The following is an 18,915-nucleotide window of genomic DNA, read 5'->3' as shown; positions in this document are numbered from 1 at the left end:
GATGGACATCTTCCAGCTCCACCATTATTTGTTTTTTTCTGTTTTCCTGCTGGAGTGAGAAGATAGAGGGGTTCAGGGAAGCAGACCTGTTGGGTCTAATGTGGTTGCCACCTTGTGGCCCCACGCCTGTGGGCACAGGCGGCTCACTGGCACCATGGCACAGTGCCTGTTAATGCAGGTTCTTTGCGTTTCTGGCCATCTGTGGCTGGAGCAGTGGGTCATGGAATGGGTCTGGGGCTGGAGCCCTGCAGGGCAGCTGTGGGTGGACTTCAGAGAGTCAACCTGCACTCCCAGGAGCTTTGCTAGGAGATGTGTTGCCCAACTTCAGCTTTGGACTTGGGCTGGCCGGGAGCAAGCCCTCCGTTATTCTGTGCCACATCAGAGAAATCCCATGTCGTGTCACTTACCACCTGGCTGGCACCGCGCTTTCTCTCATTTGAAGCACAGCCAAGCAGAGAGACTGGGGTGAAGGCTGTGCAGAGCCCTCAGAAAGAATGACGTGTACTTAAATTATTTTTCTTCTTCATTTTACCTAAGAACTCAAGAAATCAATACTCAGAAGTTGCCTGATTGAGAACTGTAGCATTGTGGACTAGATTTCTTGATGCATATGGAAGGGGTTTGTATCCTTTCATACAATGAGATGTATTCAACTCTGTTGCTTATCACCACGGACAAATATATTGCACTTTCTTGCTGAAACAAGCTGACGGCACTTCCCTGCTTTTATGTAATTAATAAGTTCTTGCTGTTTGCTGTGGTGTGATTTTCAAAGATGTGTGAAAAGGCAAAACACGCTGATAGAATGACAAGCAGTAACAGTTCATCTTTTCTTAGAGAGTCTTGTCCAGAAGTTGACAGGATTAGACCCTAACCCCCAGCCAGGAGAAGGGGGTCAGTTCCCAGAGAATCCTCCTGCAGCACCTGCAGTCAGAGCACGCCTTTGCACGAGACTGTCAGTATTGGGAAGGGAGGTTTTTCCTCGCACACTGCCCTCTGCTCTGCCTGTCGCCGCTTTCGAGAATGGCTCAAAGGGAAAGTGCCTTTTTTCCTTCTCCTTTTGAGGAGAGAGCAGAGGGAGGAGACCAGAAAACGATGGTGTTTTGATCCGCCTCTTTCTTATTCTAGTTGCATAAACACACCAGAGGATTTCTCTAAATTAAATTAAGCAAACCTTTCATGTTTTCTCCCTGCTTCAAGAAAGCTAATGTGGCTGCTTGCAGATTTGCAGCTACAGAGAAGACAAAGATCTGTAGTGTGCACAGACTCAAGGGCTGAGCAGTGTCATTCTGAAAGAACCTGCACGAGCTTTAATAGAGTATAAAAGCTTTCTGGGCACCAAGCAAAAATCTGTTTAAATCCCTGACAGGGATGAGAGCACAGCATGTATTATCAGCATATGCAGAGAGACGGGAAGGCTCTCGAAACATTTGCATTTACTGTAATTAAAAGGTTTCAAGCTTTCCAAAAAGGTTGAAATGATAGAAGGAGTAAATAAAAGACTCCACTTTTTCCTGTTTCCATACAAATACTTAGGGCTCTTCCCTTTTCTCTACACATCTGCCTGACTTGCACTGATCCTAATGGCAATTTTTCTTGAATATAAGGGATGTAAAAACCCATAGGCTTCTCTTTCATTTTTATAATAATCATTTGGTACTCCGATTGTGACAGTCCCAAGCGTTCCCTGCCCCACACAGTGAAGGACTGACCCCCTCTGTGCATGGCACTGAACACACAGCAAAAAGATTGTCCCTGGGCTGCAATTCCTCATGAAAGCAGATCCTTTACGTCACGAGCACATGTGTAGAGCTGCGTATCTTGACAGATTAGTGCCTGCACAGACCCTAGATAAAATGCGGCAGGCGTCTGTGAGGCAGAACGATGCAAGCTGAACTGGAGCAGAAAGTGATGCTTGTGGATCAGTGGTGAACACGTCGGATGATGATGTAGTACGTATGGGTTCTTTGGCGGGGAAATGACTATTTCAGGAAGGATAGACTGTAGGCGAGCTTTGTCTGACTAAGATTTCCCCTATTTTGATCACTAATTTGCCAGACTAAAATCTCTCTGCAAAGAGTCTGTGTAACTCAAGGACTATTATATTAGTGATCTGTATCAAGTGGCACAGCTGGAGCTACCAGTTAGAGGAATATAGGGCAGGTGGATGAATGCTTTCTCCAATGTCAAACAGATGCAGAAAAAAATTATTCAGGAGCAGGAAAAGAAATGCTATAAGGTTCAAAATGTCAACTCGGTAGCGGTCTGTAAGAAGACCGTGGCTATTGAATAGAGGATTCCTGCCTAATATAAGAGGAAAATGACTATGTCTCCGCTTTTCCGATTATGTAGAAGGTAAATAGGAGCAAGTCGAAGGAAGATCTTTCCTTTCTTGGCTGTTACTAGATGTGACTGCCACTTCAGTGATGACAGCCCTCCCTCCAGTTTCAGCTACTCAAATAGCAGCAGACAAAGACTGGGAATAGGCAGTGTGGATAAGCTGGTTATCGAATGTTTGGACTGTGACCCCCTTCTTCTTCCAGTCAGGCTGTTAAATATTCATGTAAGTGGGCTCAGACAGATCCCTGCCATCTGTCTGTATTTATATGACTTCATCCAAACAGCTCCAAAACATGTAAAATTTTATCCTCACAACAGCTCTTTAAAGAAAAAGGGATTTCTCACCTAGCTGAAGGGAAAAGGAATCAAAACACAAAGTGATTTAGCGAGTAACCAGATTAATTCATCTGGACTCCAGCAGACAGGATCCAAATTCAGCTCTTTTAAGTGCCAGGCCCAGCTATAGCCCCAGGCTCTCAAGGCAAAGATCATGTTTAGTGCTATAAGATGTTGTATAGCTCACCTAATATTGCTCATTAAGCATAAAAAGATCTTTGTATGCAACTATAAAGGAAACAAGAGACTCTGTCACTGTATGTGTGTATGGGTACAGAACGGAAGTATTTGATGAGGAGAAATCAATAATAAAACAATTATTCAAGCATCTCAGCCTGCCCTGCATTTAGTTGCACACCTTGATGACCAGATAAAACAGGACCATCATGCAAGCTTCAGTAAACAGTGTGCCCATTCGGGCAATTCTGTGAGGGAACAGATTGTCACAGCTACGTTTGACCTGTTTTAGAGCAATCGTGGCTCTCCCTTGGCACTGTGGATGCGCTGTTGACATTTCAATAGAGCTGCCTCAAAAAAATGAGTGCCATTGTTAGAATAGTGTGGCATTTTGTGAGTGAGAAGCAATTCCTACGTTTTAAATCAAGCAACAAGCCCAGTACTTCTCCCTGTCTCCAGTCAGAGCCTCTTAAACAGTCTGAACGGGAAGGATGAAGGAACAAGACCACTGAGAAGACAAGCCCAGACTTTTCATTGTACCTACATCACGTTACTATGGATGTGATGTGGTGTTACTCATATGCTGCAGGGATTTGAATCTGAAGCTCAGATTCAGCTCTCGGAAGCCCACACACAGACAGGTTATCACAGAAGAGGTGTCTGTGAGATAGCTGAGTTGGGGTGGTTGGTTTTGTACCTGCTCCCAGAAGGTGGCAAATCTGGGGCAGCAGTCCACCTTACCTTAGCTTATCTTTCTTATCTGTCCAGGCCCTCACCTTCTTGCTGTCTTTAGGCATGAGTGCATTTTGAAAAGAAAAAGGTAAGCATTTTCACTGTGGTGCTTGAGAAACTGTTACATGCATTTTGGAAACATGCCAGAGGGGATCTTTCTGCCTTTAACACCATATTGAAATGTTTTCTTCTTTCAAGGATCTTTCTCCTTGGCTTAGTCTTTAAGAATAGCCTCAAGGCTTTGAGCTTACTCAATTGATATATTTTTGTTGATGATTTTTTTTTTAAACTGTTTTTCAGGCATTGGAAAAAATGTCATCTGTGACCGAACGGCAACTCCCCTGGATGCCTTTAGGATGATGACTGCGGCTCATTATTACCCAAAGCTCATGAGCATCATGGGGAACGTTTTGCGCTTTCTTCCTGCTTTCGTGAAGATGAAGCAGCTGATCCAGGAGGGTTACGTAGGGGAGCTGCTGGTGTGCGAGGTGCAGGTTCACAGCGGAAGCCTGCTAGGCAAGAAGTACAACTGGAGCTGTGATGACCTGATGGGAGGTGGGGGCTTGCACTCAGTTGGCACCTACATCATCGACCTCCTGACCTTCCTCACCAGCCAGAAGGCTGTGAAAGTGCACGGGTTGCTCAAGACCTTCGTGAAGCAGACGGACCACATCAAGGGGATACGGCAGATCACCAGCGACGACTTCTGTACGTTTCAGATGGTCCTGGAAGGCGGCGTGTGCTGCACGGTGACGCTCAACTTCAACGTCCCGGGGGAGTTCAAACAAGACATTATTGTGGTGGGTTCAGCAGGACGGCTAATTGTAATAGGCACTGATCTCTACGGACAGAGCAACAGCTCTCCTCAGCGGGAGCTCCTGCTAAAAGACTCCACGCCGGTCAGCAACTCCTTACTTCCAGAGAAGGCCTTCAGTGACATCCCATCCCCCTACCTCCGGGGCACCATTAAGATGGTTCAAGCTGTCCGGCAGGCATTTGAAGACCAGGACGACAGGAGGACCTGGGACGGGAGGCCCCTCACGATGGCTGCCACTTTTGACGACTGTCTGTATGCCCTGTGTGTGGTGGACACCATTAAAAAGTCAAACCAGCTGGGGGAGTGGCAGAACATTTCAATCATGACTGAGGAGCCAGAACTGAGCCCGGCATACTTAATCAGTGAAGCCATGCGGAAGAGCAGGATGTCTCTGTACTGCTAGCTCCTCTCAGCTCCTAGGAAAGAGTAGGAACCAGACAGCTCTTAAAGGAAATGGTAATTCAGCCCCTGTGAAGGGCTTGGGCATCTTAGAAACAGCTGAGAATATGGGAAAAGGAGATACGGTGTTTGGATCAACTTAATCTGTTGGTAACTAAATGCCAAAGTGATAAGGTCCTTAGAAATGCTCAAAACAGATAGGAGACTTAAGAGCTGACATAACTGGTTTAATAACAGTATTAGCTGGCTGATTGGAAAGATATATCATGGACTCATCTCCTGCTTGCAGGTGCTTTAGATTATCCAATTGTGTTTACTGTGAAAGGTTGGGAAGATCCTTTTAGATTTTCCTTACCTACCAGAGGGCTGTGAAGGTACTGTCATGTCATTAAATTTTCTGTAGTGTCTGACATGAATGGTTCCTACCATGACAGCTGACACCACCGTGCTGTAGTACTACACCTCTAACCAACACACAGAATAATAGGACTTGGTGTGAAAGTGTCGCGTGATACGGAGAATCTTGGCAGCTCACTTTTCATATAGCTTGTTAGGAGCTTCTCTGTGTTGGTTTAGCTAGCTGTTTTTTGTTTTGTTCTGTTTTGGTTTTTTATTTAAAGCACAATTAAGTAGGAAAATGTGTGGCTTTTAAAACAAAGCAATCCTCAACGATAGTGCATGAGCCCCGGTATTGGGGGAGGGAGGGTCTTCTGTGAGCTCCCAGTAAGCTTCAGTGTTAACTGCACAGATTTGCTGATTAAAATGTGTTGTGCAAAACCTTCATGGATGGCAAGTGGTATGACACAGTAGTGACAGTGGGTTTTATTATACATCTGAACTCAGGCTAGTCTTAGGAAGGTTTACACACTATTTCTTGTGTCTGGGACTGACTTCTGAGTTAATTCATCGTGCATTTTGATTTTAGGTGGAAAACAGTAGAAATCCAACCTGAAACCATATGATGCTTAGATAGGCAGAATTTCTTTGTGAACTCACACTTGAGAGATGCTCACCAACAATTAGTTTCATGTAGCTCAACCCAAAAGCTTTCACTTCCAGTGAGTGGTGAGTGTGAGTGAAAACCAAAAGGGATGAGAAAGTTTCCCGTCCATTTCCAGGGGAAAAAAATTACATAAGACCCCCACCTCTTCACCTCCTTAAAGTGGCCAGCTACTGGTACTGTAGTAATCATTCCCTGTCATCAGCGCAGGGGTGGACAAACTCTTTTGATATGTTTGTCCTGTTCTTCTTTTTAATACTTTAGATTGCAGTCTTGAAATACTACATTCTTTTGAGAATATATTCTTGAAAGAATATAGTGAAAGGCACATGAATTATCCCAGTAAACAGGGATACTGCTCTGCTGCATGAAGCTGCTCCAGTGCTCATATGTTTACAGCACTAGGTCCTCAGATAGGAAAAAAGTAGAACACAAGCATATGGCACTAAATTATATTAAACTTGAGAAAAACCTTTTCAGGGTTTTTCGTTAATTTTGATTAGGGGAAAGAAGAGAACATTTGGATGAGCAGTAAATTAAAAGAGAAAATATGACCCTCTTTCTCAAGGCCATCAGATTAGTGTTGCCATTTTAGGTTAGAACTGTCAGAATAATTTAGATTTTTTAAAAAACACTTACAGTTTTGCTATTTTTAGGAGCGCTAAGTGCTTCTGTAGAGGCTTCTCCTACAAATGACTCCATCTGCTGTATGCTCCTGCCTGTCCTATGCCCAGTTTTACAGCTTCATGTTTTTGAACAGGAGGGCATCAATAGTGCGGTTCATCTCATCTGACTTAAGCCAGCTGAAAGTCGGGTACCTTGTCCTGATCAGCTGTGCAAGGACACAGTAGTCAATACAGAGAGAGCTCTCCAAAGGCTGACTCGGTTCATCCTAAGATTAATACAGAAGGAGGTGCCCATTGGAAATTCCTGTCCTCCTCCTTTGCAGAGAATCTTGGCTTCTAAATTTTTAGGTGGCTGAAGTTAGGAAACTTGACTCCCACCCCAAAATTATTAATATGTGCTTAATTTTTGAAGGGCATATGTGTGACCTTTCATGAAATATTCCTCGAAGTGTAATAGTGTGACTGATGAAGGGATAATGTAATACTGCAAAACCACACCCAAACAGAGAATTGTTTCTATCCACGTTGTTCTGCCAGTTCTAGCAACTGTCTCTGGGGCTGACTGCTTCTGCTAAGACCTTGGACAAGCTTTCATCATTCCTTCTGGGAAGCAGCCCTTGACAAGTTTGGATGTTTTTCCTAAAAATGTATGTCTCTGAGAATTCCTGAGGTAGTATCTGTGCCAACGGGAATTTCCCATTATAATTGTCATGGTATACCATGCTATCCAGTTCCTGCCCTGAAAAATACACGAAGAAATACAGAAGAGAGGATTTGATCAAGAAATCTTGATCAAGAAATCAAGGGGATCAAGAGAGTTTTCATATAGTAAGGCAAAAGCCATTTATTGAAAATAGTGGCTAGTTCAAGTCATGAATGCAAGCCCAGTGGATAATTAACCATGACAACCATAACAATCAAACATAATCCAAAACTGGAACTAAACATGGACCAACATGTTTGTGAGTCTTGCTTCTTAGCGGTTTGGCCATTGTGCTGCAATTGCTGTTCTTGTCTTTGCACCTCGTTTTGGTTCACAAATGTTGACAGTTTTTCCTGTCTTTTTTTTCTGTGTCTTTCTGGATTTTGTGATGCCAGCTGGAGGAAGATATGCTGGAATCCTGTTCCCCGCCCCTGCAGTGAACAGTCCCCAGGAGTCCATAGGGATAGTACTACTGAGCTCAACCTTTCTGTCCTGGATCCAAAGGTTTAGGTGACAGGCATCACCCATCCTCTGTGCAGACTTACTGATGCAGAAGACAGTGCTGCTTAGCAGAAAGAAAATCTAATGCTTTGGTTACATAGCCATCTGATGCTAGTATTAGTACTGGCTTTCAAATGGGTTGAATGCTGTGCAGGTTGTTGTGCGACCACAGTGCTGGCCCCAGAGAGGCAGGCAGAATGAGCAGGGGCAGGGTGAGAGCTCCTCTTCTGAGGGCAACAGAGATCCTATGCTAGATTTAGGTGAAATTGTTACCTAACTGGGATGGCAGCAGTAACTGCATATGTTCAGGATTGTATGACAGTTTTTCCATTCTCTAGGAGGTGAAGGTGCTGTAGTGTCAAGTGTAAAGATACTAAACTTCCACCTGGCTTAGATGAGGAAGGAATTGGTTTATTTATAGAATGTGTACTGCTATTCTGATAAATTGTTCCTTTACAGTCTGGGATCTTTCTTGGCAGCATCAAGCCCTCTGCTCTTTTGGTACAGTTGAAAGTACATTGAATTACCCTAAATAGCCTCTGGAGTTCACGCTGGGTTTAAGAATTTGGGCAGCAGATAGCAGAGATGTACTTGATTGAACTCAAAAGCGGTACCACACCAGGAAACATATATTTGGAATTGCACTTTCAATGCTGTTCTTTAATGCTGTGCCACAAAGTTTGAGATGAATGCTGCTAGAGTTGGTGCAGGCCTAATAGCCAAACTGTGGCTACTGCTGGAATTTACAGTAGCCCCCAAATGAGCTTGTTCATACACTAGGTAAGAAAAGGTCATTCCTCTTTCCCAGGGCTGCTGTTGGAGAGGCTCTTTCCTTTGCCATCAACCTGTGCACATAGGATACTGAACATTATGGTCTGTTGCCAAAGACAAAAAGAGCCAAAGGGGAGAGCCCAGGTGAAATGCTCTGCTGCTCTGCAGGGGTCTGTTCCAATGCTGGGATGGTCAGCTGAGAGACGATGTCTTATTTTCCGTGGGAATTGCATTGGGGTCCACACCAGGGGTAGGGCAACCCTACGCTGTGTGACAGCAGGGCACAACTGAAGTCCTTCCATGTGCCCAAGGGAGAGTGGTGACTGCAGCAGGGAGCGACAGGAAGGTGTGTCTGCAGTCTGGTACCTATATGCCTGCGCCAACAGGGAGAATATGATGGTCGCGCGGAGGGTGAGGGCTGCACCTCCTGAGGATGATAGCAGCAGCCTTGCTCCACCTCTGTGTTTGGGAGCCCGAGAAGGGACCCTGCCCTTGGGGAAGCAGCATCTGTCCTATACTCCTGCTAGATACGTGCACGTCCTCAGTGCTGAACTCTGAAGTCCTACGTGGAAGCATAACAACTCTGCAAGAGCTTGGGGTCTCCTATATCTAATATCATGCATGTGTTAAATTAGTAGTACTTTAGCTGTGTAGTTAGAAAATACCAAGTAGAGATGATACATGCAGCCAATATGGCAGAGAATCAGGGCATGCATAGACGAGTTTAGGCTCAGGATGGGCTGCTGCAGAGTTCATCCTTTGCTTTGGCTGAAAACATGAGAAATTGCTGCCCAGCCAGCATAGGGCAATCAGAGGCACTCTCCACTTTGTACTTAGTGTTTCCTTCTTTTGGGTAGCTTTTGAATCAGTGACTGTACAAGTGAACAGCTGTCCTGGAAGTTCAGCCATTCAAAAAAGGAGGCTTTTCTGCCGCGTGTGGTCACAGCACAAGAACAATTCAACTTCTCTGTTACCTTGTTTATTTCTGTGTCCATACAAATGTGGAAAAGACCTACATAATTTAAAATGCCTCATTTATCTACCAAAAAAAAAAAAGGCAGATTTTATTTAATGAGTAAAGATAAACAGTATCTTGATGGTGTCTTTGCAGAGATTCAGAAATTGCTGATGACAGAATTTCTTGTTGCTGGGAATTTTTATATTTGACTTTTATCTATGGCCTTCAATATAAAATATCACAAATTATAAAGTCTATTCACTGTTAAGTTCTGTATTTACAAGAGTTTAAAAGTACCCAGCAGACTTTTGGCTTTGGGCAGATACTCAACACTGGTGTGACGTTCCAGTGGCCCAGTGATGTACCCTTAAGTACGTATGAAACTCAACACTGGACTGTTTGACCTCTGCAGTGGTCTCTGGGTATCTAGGACTAGTTGTGAAATGGCAGGATTATTCAGGACAGCAGTTTCTTGTTGTTGTTGTTGTTGTTGAAGTTGTTACTTGTGGGGAGCAAAGTTTGTAAATTTTAGAGATGAAGTATGACTGAATAATAATTGGCAGTCTTATCTGCTTTAAAATTTCCTCTCTCTTGAGCTGCTGGATGAAGTCTGTCCAATAAAAATAATCTCCCCTGAACAATAACTGCCCACTTCCATTTGCTCATGAAAAGAAGAAATTTTAAGTAAATGGGACTATACATAATGCTGCATTCATGAACCGATGTCATAACCTCATGACTTACTGAAGCCAGAGCCCAGGCAAGTAATGACTTTTCTGAAGCTGCCAAATCGAAGCCTTGGGGTTGGGGAATGAAGGGTATCAGCTTAGGTCAAACTGAAATAGCTTTTATTCAGCATTTTCAGTTAAATGAATAAACAGAATGGCTATGGTCAATCCAAAACTGAACACAACACATGTTTGTAGAAGGTCACTTACATTTTTTCTTTTGGGATTAAGTTCCATTTTTAAAGGATGCTGTTTTGAAATGAAAAGTTTAAAAAAATCCATCTTTTATTATGTTCTGGCATGTGTGAAATTAACTGTTTGGGGCTGGGTGTGGGTTTTTTTGGTTGGGTTTGTTTTTGTTTTTTTTTTTAAGTTCATACTTTAAAAAATCCCATCCATTAGGTTCAGTGAATGTCCATTAAGGACGTTCAGTGAATTCAGCTGCCCTTGGGCAGATTTGGCTCTGAACCTGCAGCCTCACAGTGTCACGCAGTGACCCCATTTCTAGCATACGAATTTGGCCATCTGTGTTTCATTTGTGTCTTCTTGTGGCAGTGGGAAAACTGGTTCATTACATGGAGTTGGCTACAGATAATCAAGATACTTTTTGCAGCAGTGCCAGCCATCGTCTTTAAAAGCACTTAACTCTATTAACTTGTTTACCGTGGTTATTTATGACCTTCCAGCCATATGCTGTCCATTACTTCCTTTTTTTTACACCAGCTGTCAGACGCGCTTCCCTCCCCTTTCTGTTTCTCATTCCATTGCAAGCCGCAAGGCGAGTCTCCCTTGTTTCCCACTGAGCTCGCACTCAGTCTGCTTTACATATGGCATACAGGGTGGCTAACCTACGACTTGAAGTAATTTTTAACACAGATTCATTAAAGAATATGCTAACACCACAACTACTCAAGTACGTGGCATACCGAATGCCCAGCCAGGGCAGGAATCAGAGCTCCCTGCTATGCTGTGCTTCACAAGTGACACTCACTGTTTCTCTCTGTCCTGGTTTTCTTTGATTTGATTTTGAAAATGAGAATATGTTCAGTTTGTTGCTGTGTCAATATTAAGTATATATTTATTGTTTTTCAGACATACGTACATATATATAAATGCTATATATATAATGTCAACGCATGGACATATGTACAGTAGATATTTTAAAGAGCTATTTATCAAGAAAAGTAAGTGTTATAAGTAAACAGAGTTTATATTTTATATATTATGTAGATAGCAAAAAAAAAAAGTGGTTAAATTATAGTAGGTCTTTTGGGGGTGGGGGGTTGGAGAAATGGGCAGGGGCTGGTTCTAGCATTTTAAATAGCCAAACTGCTTTGTACGGAAGCTGCCTGCTGTGCCTCTCGGCTGCAATATCTGTTTGTTTCTTCTTCTGGAAGACGATGTGCATTGTTACTTTTACATTGCTTGGGGAATGTAGTTAGTTTATTCTCAGCCAACTGGTATGTGCTGCTTAAAACATGGTTTCCTGCTGTTCTGCATATTTGCATTGATGGAATAAAAGGATCGTAACTGGCAAATAAAGACGTAAAAGGATGTGATCTCAGCTGTCTGTCGGTTTTCCCCACGCTTGTGTTGGCGGGGGGAGGGTAACAACCATCACCTTTGCCTGGTTTCTGGCTGGCTTGTTAAGTTCAACACACTGGAGTAAAATACACCGGGCTTTGTGCTTGGGGGTGGGGATTGTGATGGAGGGAGAGACAGAAGAAGGTTTAACACTAAGCTATTTGAAGGTTTAATGTTATGACAAGGACTGAACTAACGCCTGCTGGAGTGATGTGTCCTGAGGACACAGTTGGTTTTATTGCCAAAGGATGTGAGTGTGTCCAGTGGCATAGCAAAACAGGGCATTGGTCATCCCTGCTGAGCACAGCCTGGAGATCCTTTCTCCTGGATTTCCTTTTCCTCCTGCATCCTTTCCTTCCTCCTTTCTCCAGCACAGGCTGGAGATCCTCCTCCTACCTCCCCACCGGTGTCCTGGGATGCCTTTGCCTTTCCCATCCTCAGCTCCCTCCAGTGACATCCCCATGCCTACCCAGTCCTTGCTCCCATCTGCCAGGGAGCTGTCAAGTCGTTCCTGCTTACCGCAGCGCTCCTTTTCTCCCTTCTGTGTGGGTGTCTCATCACCCTAGTAAGGGGTTTGTTACTCCAGCCCCTCTGATGCTGGAGAAGACCTCACTTGAGTATGAAGCAGAAGATAATACGAAGCAGTGGGAAATTCTAGGCTCTGAGGAAAGATTTATTGCCTCTGTTATGTATTTGTGGAAATGATAGAGCATTTCCTATGTTGCTTTTTCTATTTTACAGCAGAGCACACAGAAAGATGTTGGATTCTACTTGTGTCAGCGCTCACTTATTTCCCAGGCACTACGGAAGTAGAGCAAATCTGAGGCACAAATCTGTGAAGGGGTGGGAAATCATCATCGCTTACAATGCACACTCTCCTCAGATCACACAATCTTGTGAACTGTATATTTTTCATATATATAAAAATTTACAGAGTAGGTATAGCGTTTACTTCATCCCAGAAATGCAGGATGTTAGCAATTTCTACTACTACCATTGCAGCTATCATACTTTAAAGACGTACCGATGTTTATATACACATAAAATTCATTTTTATCAGTTTTAATACACATTATTTTCTTAGGCTGAAGAGGAGAAAAGCAGAAGGCAAGGAAGAATCAGTGCCCAGGTCTTTAGGAATTATATTTTAATGTTTGCCTTGCCCTCATGAGCAAATGACTAGTATAACCTTGTTCAGGTGTTCAGATCACTGTCTCCAACTAATCAATTGGGCACTGAAATAAAATAGGGCCAAATTTTATGGTATATCCTTTCCCATCAACTTCATAGTAAAACAAGGCCTACTTCCATTTCAAAGGTTAAAACACAGAAATCTTGGGAAAACAGCACCTAGGGGAGCAATTACTGTGAAAGAGCATCAGAGATACACTGAGGTTATTAGTACACAGTTACAGCACACAATATATAACTGTATAGGTAAGTGCAAATGTATGAGCGAGTATAAACATTCCACACTAATGAGGCTACATAAATGCTAAGGTAAACATTTTCAAACGTAGGTCAGCATAGTGAGACACTTAAGTGTAGATTTATGAACCCAAGTAAGAGTTCTGCTTTTAAAACAAACTGCAAAAATGTGGGTGAGGGGGGAAAACCTCTTGCCATTTTCCATAATTTTTGAAGAACCAAGGCTTCCACAGCTCCCCTGGCTTGTTCTGCTGTTTTCTGATTAGCAGCTATGTAGTAAAAACAATGGGTGGCTTGTAGCCATAAATATTAATCAGAAGAATGTTAAATGCATTGCATTGTTCTCTTTGGGAATGAAGAGTTTGCTCGGGCAGGGGTTATTAAAAAATGCTGCTGTGCCAAAAAGAAGACGCACTTAATGCCTTTGTTACTGATTCCTGTTGGGCGGTGGAAAGCTGTGGAGCTCTTTGTGCCCTTGCGGTGCCAGTAGAAAACTCACATTTCAGAGTGGACATCAGTGATGCACAGAACAACAGGGCTTTTTGCCCCAGAGCAGCTCAAATGGGGGTGAGACAGCGTGGCTCTTCCTAGAGCAGCCTTTGCTGGGGCTGGAGGCTGGGGGAACAGCCACTGCAGTCCAGCAGCACCCAGGTGCCTCTTGCTTGGCCTGCTCAGGCCCATGTTCCTGTGCTGGTCACTGCTGCAGCCATCATGTTCAACACTGAAGGAGGAAATTTCCATCAGGCGTGCCCAGCAGGCAGCCCTTGGAGTCACCAGACCTGTCACCTGTCCCACAGCACTAGTCTAGTACCAGCTAGCTAATACTCGTCTCCTGCATACATTGCCTTTTGTAATATATTTTCCACTTGGGAATGCTCCAACTAGTGAATTTAGTACCTCATCTTTGCTTTAAAATGAATAATTGCAGCTCCCTGAGCAGTTGCTGAGGGACGAGGCAGGGCTGCTGTCCTTACTCAGGGCACAGGGCACCAGTCCTTACTCTTGTCCCCAACTGCTTGTTCCTGCCTTCCCCAGGTACTGGCACTGGGGAGCATGTGTGCAGCCACCTGGTTAACATGATCATGGATTTAGCTGAAAACTAACAACATGGGTTTTTTACTAGGTTAGTTTTCAGGCAGATCAGTTCCTTGATCTGAGTCATTGTCGACAGCAACTTATGCCAGATCACTTTAATAGCAGAATGTAAATAGAAACCAGGTCTTGCTGACTGCCAGAAGTGTGTTTTTTTCATCAGATCAAAGAGTTGGTAGAGTAACTGCAGAATAAGAAACAGGACCAAAAGAAAAAGGAATGGATAGAGGAAATTTAAGTTCTGTATTTCCATACGAAAGGATATACATGTAAGCAAATGTTTCTTAAGAAACTGGAGGGCCCCTCCTCCAGACGTGGAAGTGGTGTATATACAGATTCTTAGAGAAGCCTTTCAGAGACCACTCCAATCCGTTTTAATAACTCTGCCTCTCTCAGTTAATCAAATCTTGCAGACTAAAGGCTTCTGCAGAAATTATCATATCACATCCAGGCACGACACATGACAGCCTCTGAACGCAACCGGCTTTGTCGCTTGTCCAAGTAAGTTTTACACAGCATTTAGCCAAACCTGAAAAAGCTCAGACCTGCATTTCAGACTTGGGGAATGCAGAGACAGGTGGAAATGGTGCTTGACTTGCAGCATAATGCATTTTCTTTGGTGGCTTTTTTTCCCACTGCTGTCCCTAAATTGCTAGATTTTATTTTTTAACATTTCTTTTGAGTGGTGCTAGTTGTTATACTTTCTGTAAGCATCTGTGATGAAAAGAGGCCTTACACTACTAACTGTGACAAGCTCTACAGCTCAAGAAGGAAGGCAATCAGAAAGAGACTGAAAGTCAGGACCAGGATAAAAAGCAGATTCACAAGAAACAAGAATGTCTCGGGGTGCTGCTGATTGATTCTCTATCCTGTTAAGTTGATAGAAACATCCCAAATATGATTTTTGGCTTAGATCAACTTACAGTCTTCTATACAATTTCTGTGGCAGAGTTAGGAAGTTAGCACACAACAGAGACTATTCCCACTAAGCAAGCTGCTCGTAACCACCCTCTTTTGGAGATTATGAAATTAATAATAGGGCCATGGCCGTTCTGTGCCAACTGGCCTTAGTGCCAGAGGGTGGCCTTGGGTGCTTCCTCTGCTGCTATGGATGTAGCTGAGAGTTGAGGACTGATTGGTAGAATGGAAGGACATTGGTATTACAAAACTAGTGTGTTAAAAAAGGAGTCTATCTCTGTCCCAGTGCGAGGAAATTCAGGTATAAACTGTGCTGAGCTGTTTCAGCACAACATTTTTGGTTAAAATGGACTCTTTTCCCATTCATTTTTCTATGCCTTTTGCTTGCAGTTCCATGACAGCAGAAACAACTTCCTGGGGGACACCTCACCCTTTTGGCCACAGACCTTGCTAGCTGGGGTTAATTCATGTTGTTTAGGCCTAAAGCAGGAACAGGGCCTCTACGGAGAAGAAGGGACTGAGTCACTTGCTGAATTGACAAAGCTCGCAGCTCTCCACCTGTATTTGGCAAACTTTGTCTGTAATGCTTCACACGTATGAAGTGCTTTACAAAGATTAACAAATCCCCACAAAATGAGCTGCTGTGATTATTCCCATTTTGCAGCTGGCAAGGTGGAAGCAGAGGTGAAGTTGGTGAGACCACTCTGTAATGAATTTCTCTTTTCTCTGAATTTCCTACTTGGATTGTTAGATTTGCCCTCTCCTGGTGGCTGAACCCATCACTCAAAATGCCACTGTCAGAGTGTCCTCCAAATGTCTAAGATGATAGAAATGTCTCATTCGAGACTAGGTACAAGCTCAGATCTTTATAGAATTTCAGCTTACTTGGAAATACTCTTACAAAGAGTAATATTTTTTAATAATTTTTTATTTACTTGCAGCTTCTAACCTCTTTTTTTTTTTTTTTTAAGGGCAGTTTTTGGTGGGATTTTCCTCCTTTTATGGACTAAGTGGTCTGAACTATTTAGCTTAAAAAAGGATTTTAAAACTGTAGTGCTGGAAGATTGGAAATTACATGCTGTTATTTTAATATATATATAGTGATATTTGTGTTTATAAGAGGATCTCATTGACTTTACAAAGGAGGTACATACCATTAGCTTGTCTTTTGGCAAACTAGGGACAGAATGACAAACCATGCTGTCCAAGGCCAAGCACAGCAAGTCCATGACAGCCAGATACTAAATCCTGCTGCTTTAATTTCTAGTTCCCTTTAAATAGTTTTAAACCTAACATAATTCTCATTCATTATAATTAATATAATTAGTCATATATAATTAATGCCTAATATGCTGCTGCGGTTTGTGAATGCCAAATAAGCTACTGTTGTCTGCACAGTCCAAGTTCAAATTTATCCATTTAGAAAAGTGCTAGCAACACCAAAGCCAATACCAACAGCTTTATCTAAGTGAAATAATTTTGCGTAGTTCCATCTATGGAGGGGAAGGTGAGAGACACTGCACTCTCCATGCATTGATTTTAAAACCAAGCTGATAAAATTAGCACCAGATCTATGTGCTGACCAGAAAATCACTAAAATAACCGATCAGCCTGAAAAAGTCCAAGTCAGCTAGCACAAAACCGCGCTTCTGTTGCGCGTTTTGAGTAAGGATGTTAGAGGAGCATATTTGTCTGCACCCTATAGTTCACAATGCTCAGTTTGGCAAGGATTCCTGGTCCAAAACCCTTCACCGAACACTCCTTTCAGTTCCCACGGGCAAGTTCTCAACGATAATGGCTGCAAATCATTACCTGGAGAGGCAGATGATAATCATACCAGTGTAATTTGGAAATTTAGGGGGTAAATTGTTCTGTGATTTTTACAGCTTTCCATTATTCTGTACATCAACAACCAGAAAGCAGGACATTGGCAGTACCTTTAACAACTATGGGAACGCAGATGTAGAAGGCTGACAGAAAATCACAATCAGGAGAGAGGTGGAGACTACTTTGTCCTATCACAAAATAAACATCAGGCCACCGTTCCAGTTTAACAGTTTGTCTTCATATATTAAAACAAGCCTCCAGACCATGACGGATATAATTTAGAGCAATTAATTAGTTGCTGCTCAATCCTTTAAATGAATGTGCTAGCAAAGCTCTCTGAGCTCCACCTAGATCAAAAGCCTGCTTGTGTACAAGGCTCCCCTCCCCCTTGGTAGGCAGTCTTCCTGCCTACCAGGCAGGAAGGTGATTAAGTGACAAATTATTCTTTGGAAGTACAAGTGCTGTGTCTGCTGTGTTGCTTTGGTTGGATCTGATCCTTTCACCCTTACATTAGTGGTCCCAGTGAAGCCACTGGGTTAGGCTCCTGCCTTTGAGCCTAGGGAGCGGGTCAGAGCTATGAACTCGTTTCCATGGCCGAATGTGCAAGCAGCTAGCCGGGTGCCGTTCTCAGCGCAGGTCCTGGCTGAGGAGGGTGGCAATGGCGAGCAACGCCCGATGGGCTTCTGCAATCCTGGCTGTTGAAATGATGCCATGAAACTCTGGCTTGGCTAGGCTTGCTTTAGAGAATGTCTGGTTCAAATATGCCCAGGGACTGAAACGAACCGTCCCCATCTCCATCCTGGGTCACAGGACTCAAGAGGAGTAAAATCCTTTGCAACTTCTCCTTCAGTCCACTGCACTGTGCAGTTTGCCCAGGTCCTAAAGTTTTGGGGATGCTTGGCTGAGTGAGGAATACAGACTCTAACTACCACATCCAGCTTGTGACCTTGAATTAGCTTCTGGGCACATTTGTGGCTCTGATACGAGGAGAAATATTGCAAAGACTGAAACCCATTCCTAATTCCTATTTGCTTTCTCATTTTGTGGCAGATACCTGCATATTGCCACAATTTTTGCTCCCTCTCTAACCATAAATAGTGATCATAATAACTATACCTCGTCCATATACCAACTCTCTTGATTAGGATTCTCAAGATGTATCATTTAATTTTCCCACCGTCCTCAAACTGACCAACCTTTGGCTCATTGTGACCTCATTGTCACTTCTCAATTAAAGAGTAACAAAACTGAGATAAGATTATTTGGGACTACTTATTAATTATTGTGTAGTGCCCCAAATGTGCCATGCTCACTGACAGCACAAAGCATGTTTTTGGTGCTATTTAAAAACTTGCAACCCTTTTTCAGAAAAAAACATCAATCTTATCCTTAACACAGCTACTGATCAGGTTGGTAGAAGAATAAGTAGGGCAGGCACAGTTGATATCTGAGGTTAAGCAACAGATCAAAGTTATGACTAGAATCCAGAAGACATTATCCTAAAAAATCACTAACATAATCTTAAAACAAATCCTATTTCCTTTATGTTTGGAGCAAGCAACTGCAAGTTATTTTCTTCGTAATTGTCTTGCAGTTTCTGTGTATCTCTGCAGACAAAAGCATGTCACCTCTGAAGCGCTCTCATTCTCTAGCAGGATGAGAAAACAGAGAAGTAGGACACATCTGAACTCAGCTTTCCAAGTTCAGCTGTTCCTTATGCTGTTTTCAGCCCCTGAGCCTTTTTCTTGCTGTCATTTGGGGATGTGTATTCATGATTACAGAGACAGTGTTTGGTCTGCTTGGAGACAGACCTGCCTGTTGTGCTGCCACGCTAAAATGAAAGGCTGAATTCCCTTTTGCTGCCAAACAGTTCTATGATATTTTTATTACCCTAGAGTGTTATTTTTTTCCATCTCACTTCGACAAGGGATTCAGTTGTGAACATTTATAGCTCCAACATTCGCATTCTTCTATCAGG

The 18,915-nt window shown here is 43.1% G+C and overlaps 1 protein-coding gene across 4 annotated transcripts in view; it reads left to right on the top strand.

Moving 5' to 3' along the window:
• Positions 1–18,915, top strand: part of GFOD1 (Gfo/Idh/MocA-like oxidoreductase domain containing 1) — a 92,107-nt gene that overhangs the window by 67,740 nt on the left and 5,452 nt on the right. For 2 of the 4 annotated variants that reach the window (XM_072853283.1, XM_072853284.1), the window contains exon 2: positions 3,886–11,647. In XM_072853283.1, the coding sequence (XP_072709384.1) occupies positions 3,886–4,805 (920 nt within the window). In that variant the 3' untranslated portion in view covers positions 4,806–11,647. Of the gene's footprint in view, positions 1–3,885; positions 11,648–18,915 lie in introns of those variants that run through there. The other 2 variants (XR_012041046.1, XR_012041047.1) reach the window with 2 other exon arrangements.

Source organism: Ciconia boyciana, chromosome 2, assembly GCF_034638445.1.
Source record: "Ciconia boyciana chromosome 2, ASM3463844v1, whole genome shotgun sequence".
Taxonomy (NCBI): Eukaryota; Metazoa; Chordata; class Aves; order Ciconiiformes; family Ciconiidae; genus Ciconia; species Ciconia boyciana.
This window is presented reverse-complemented; position numbering and strand designations above follow the sequence as displayed.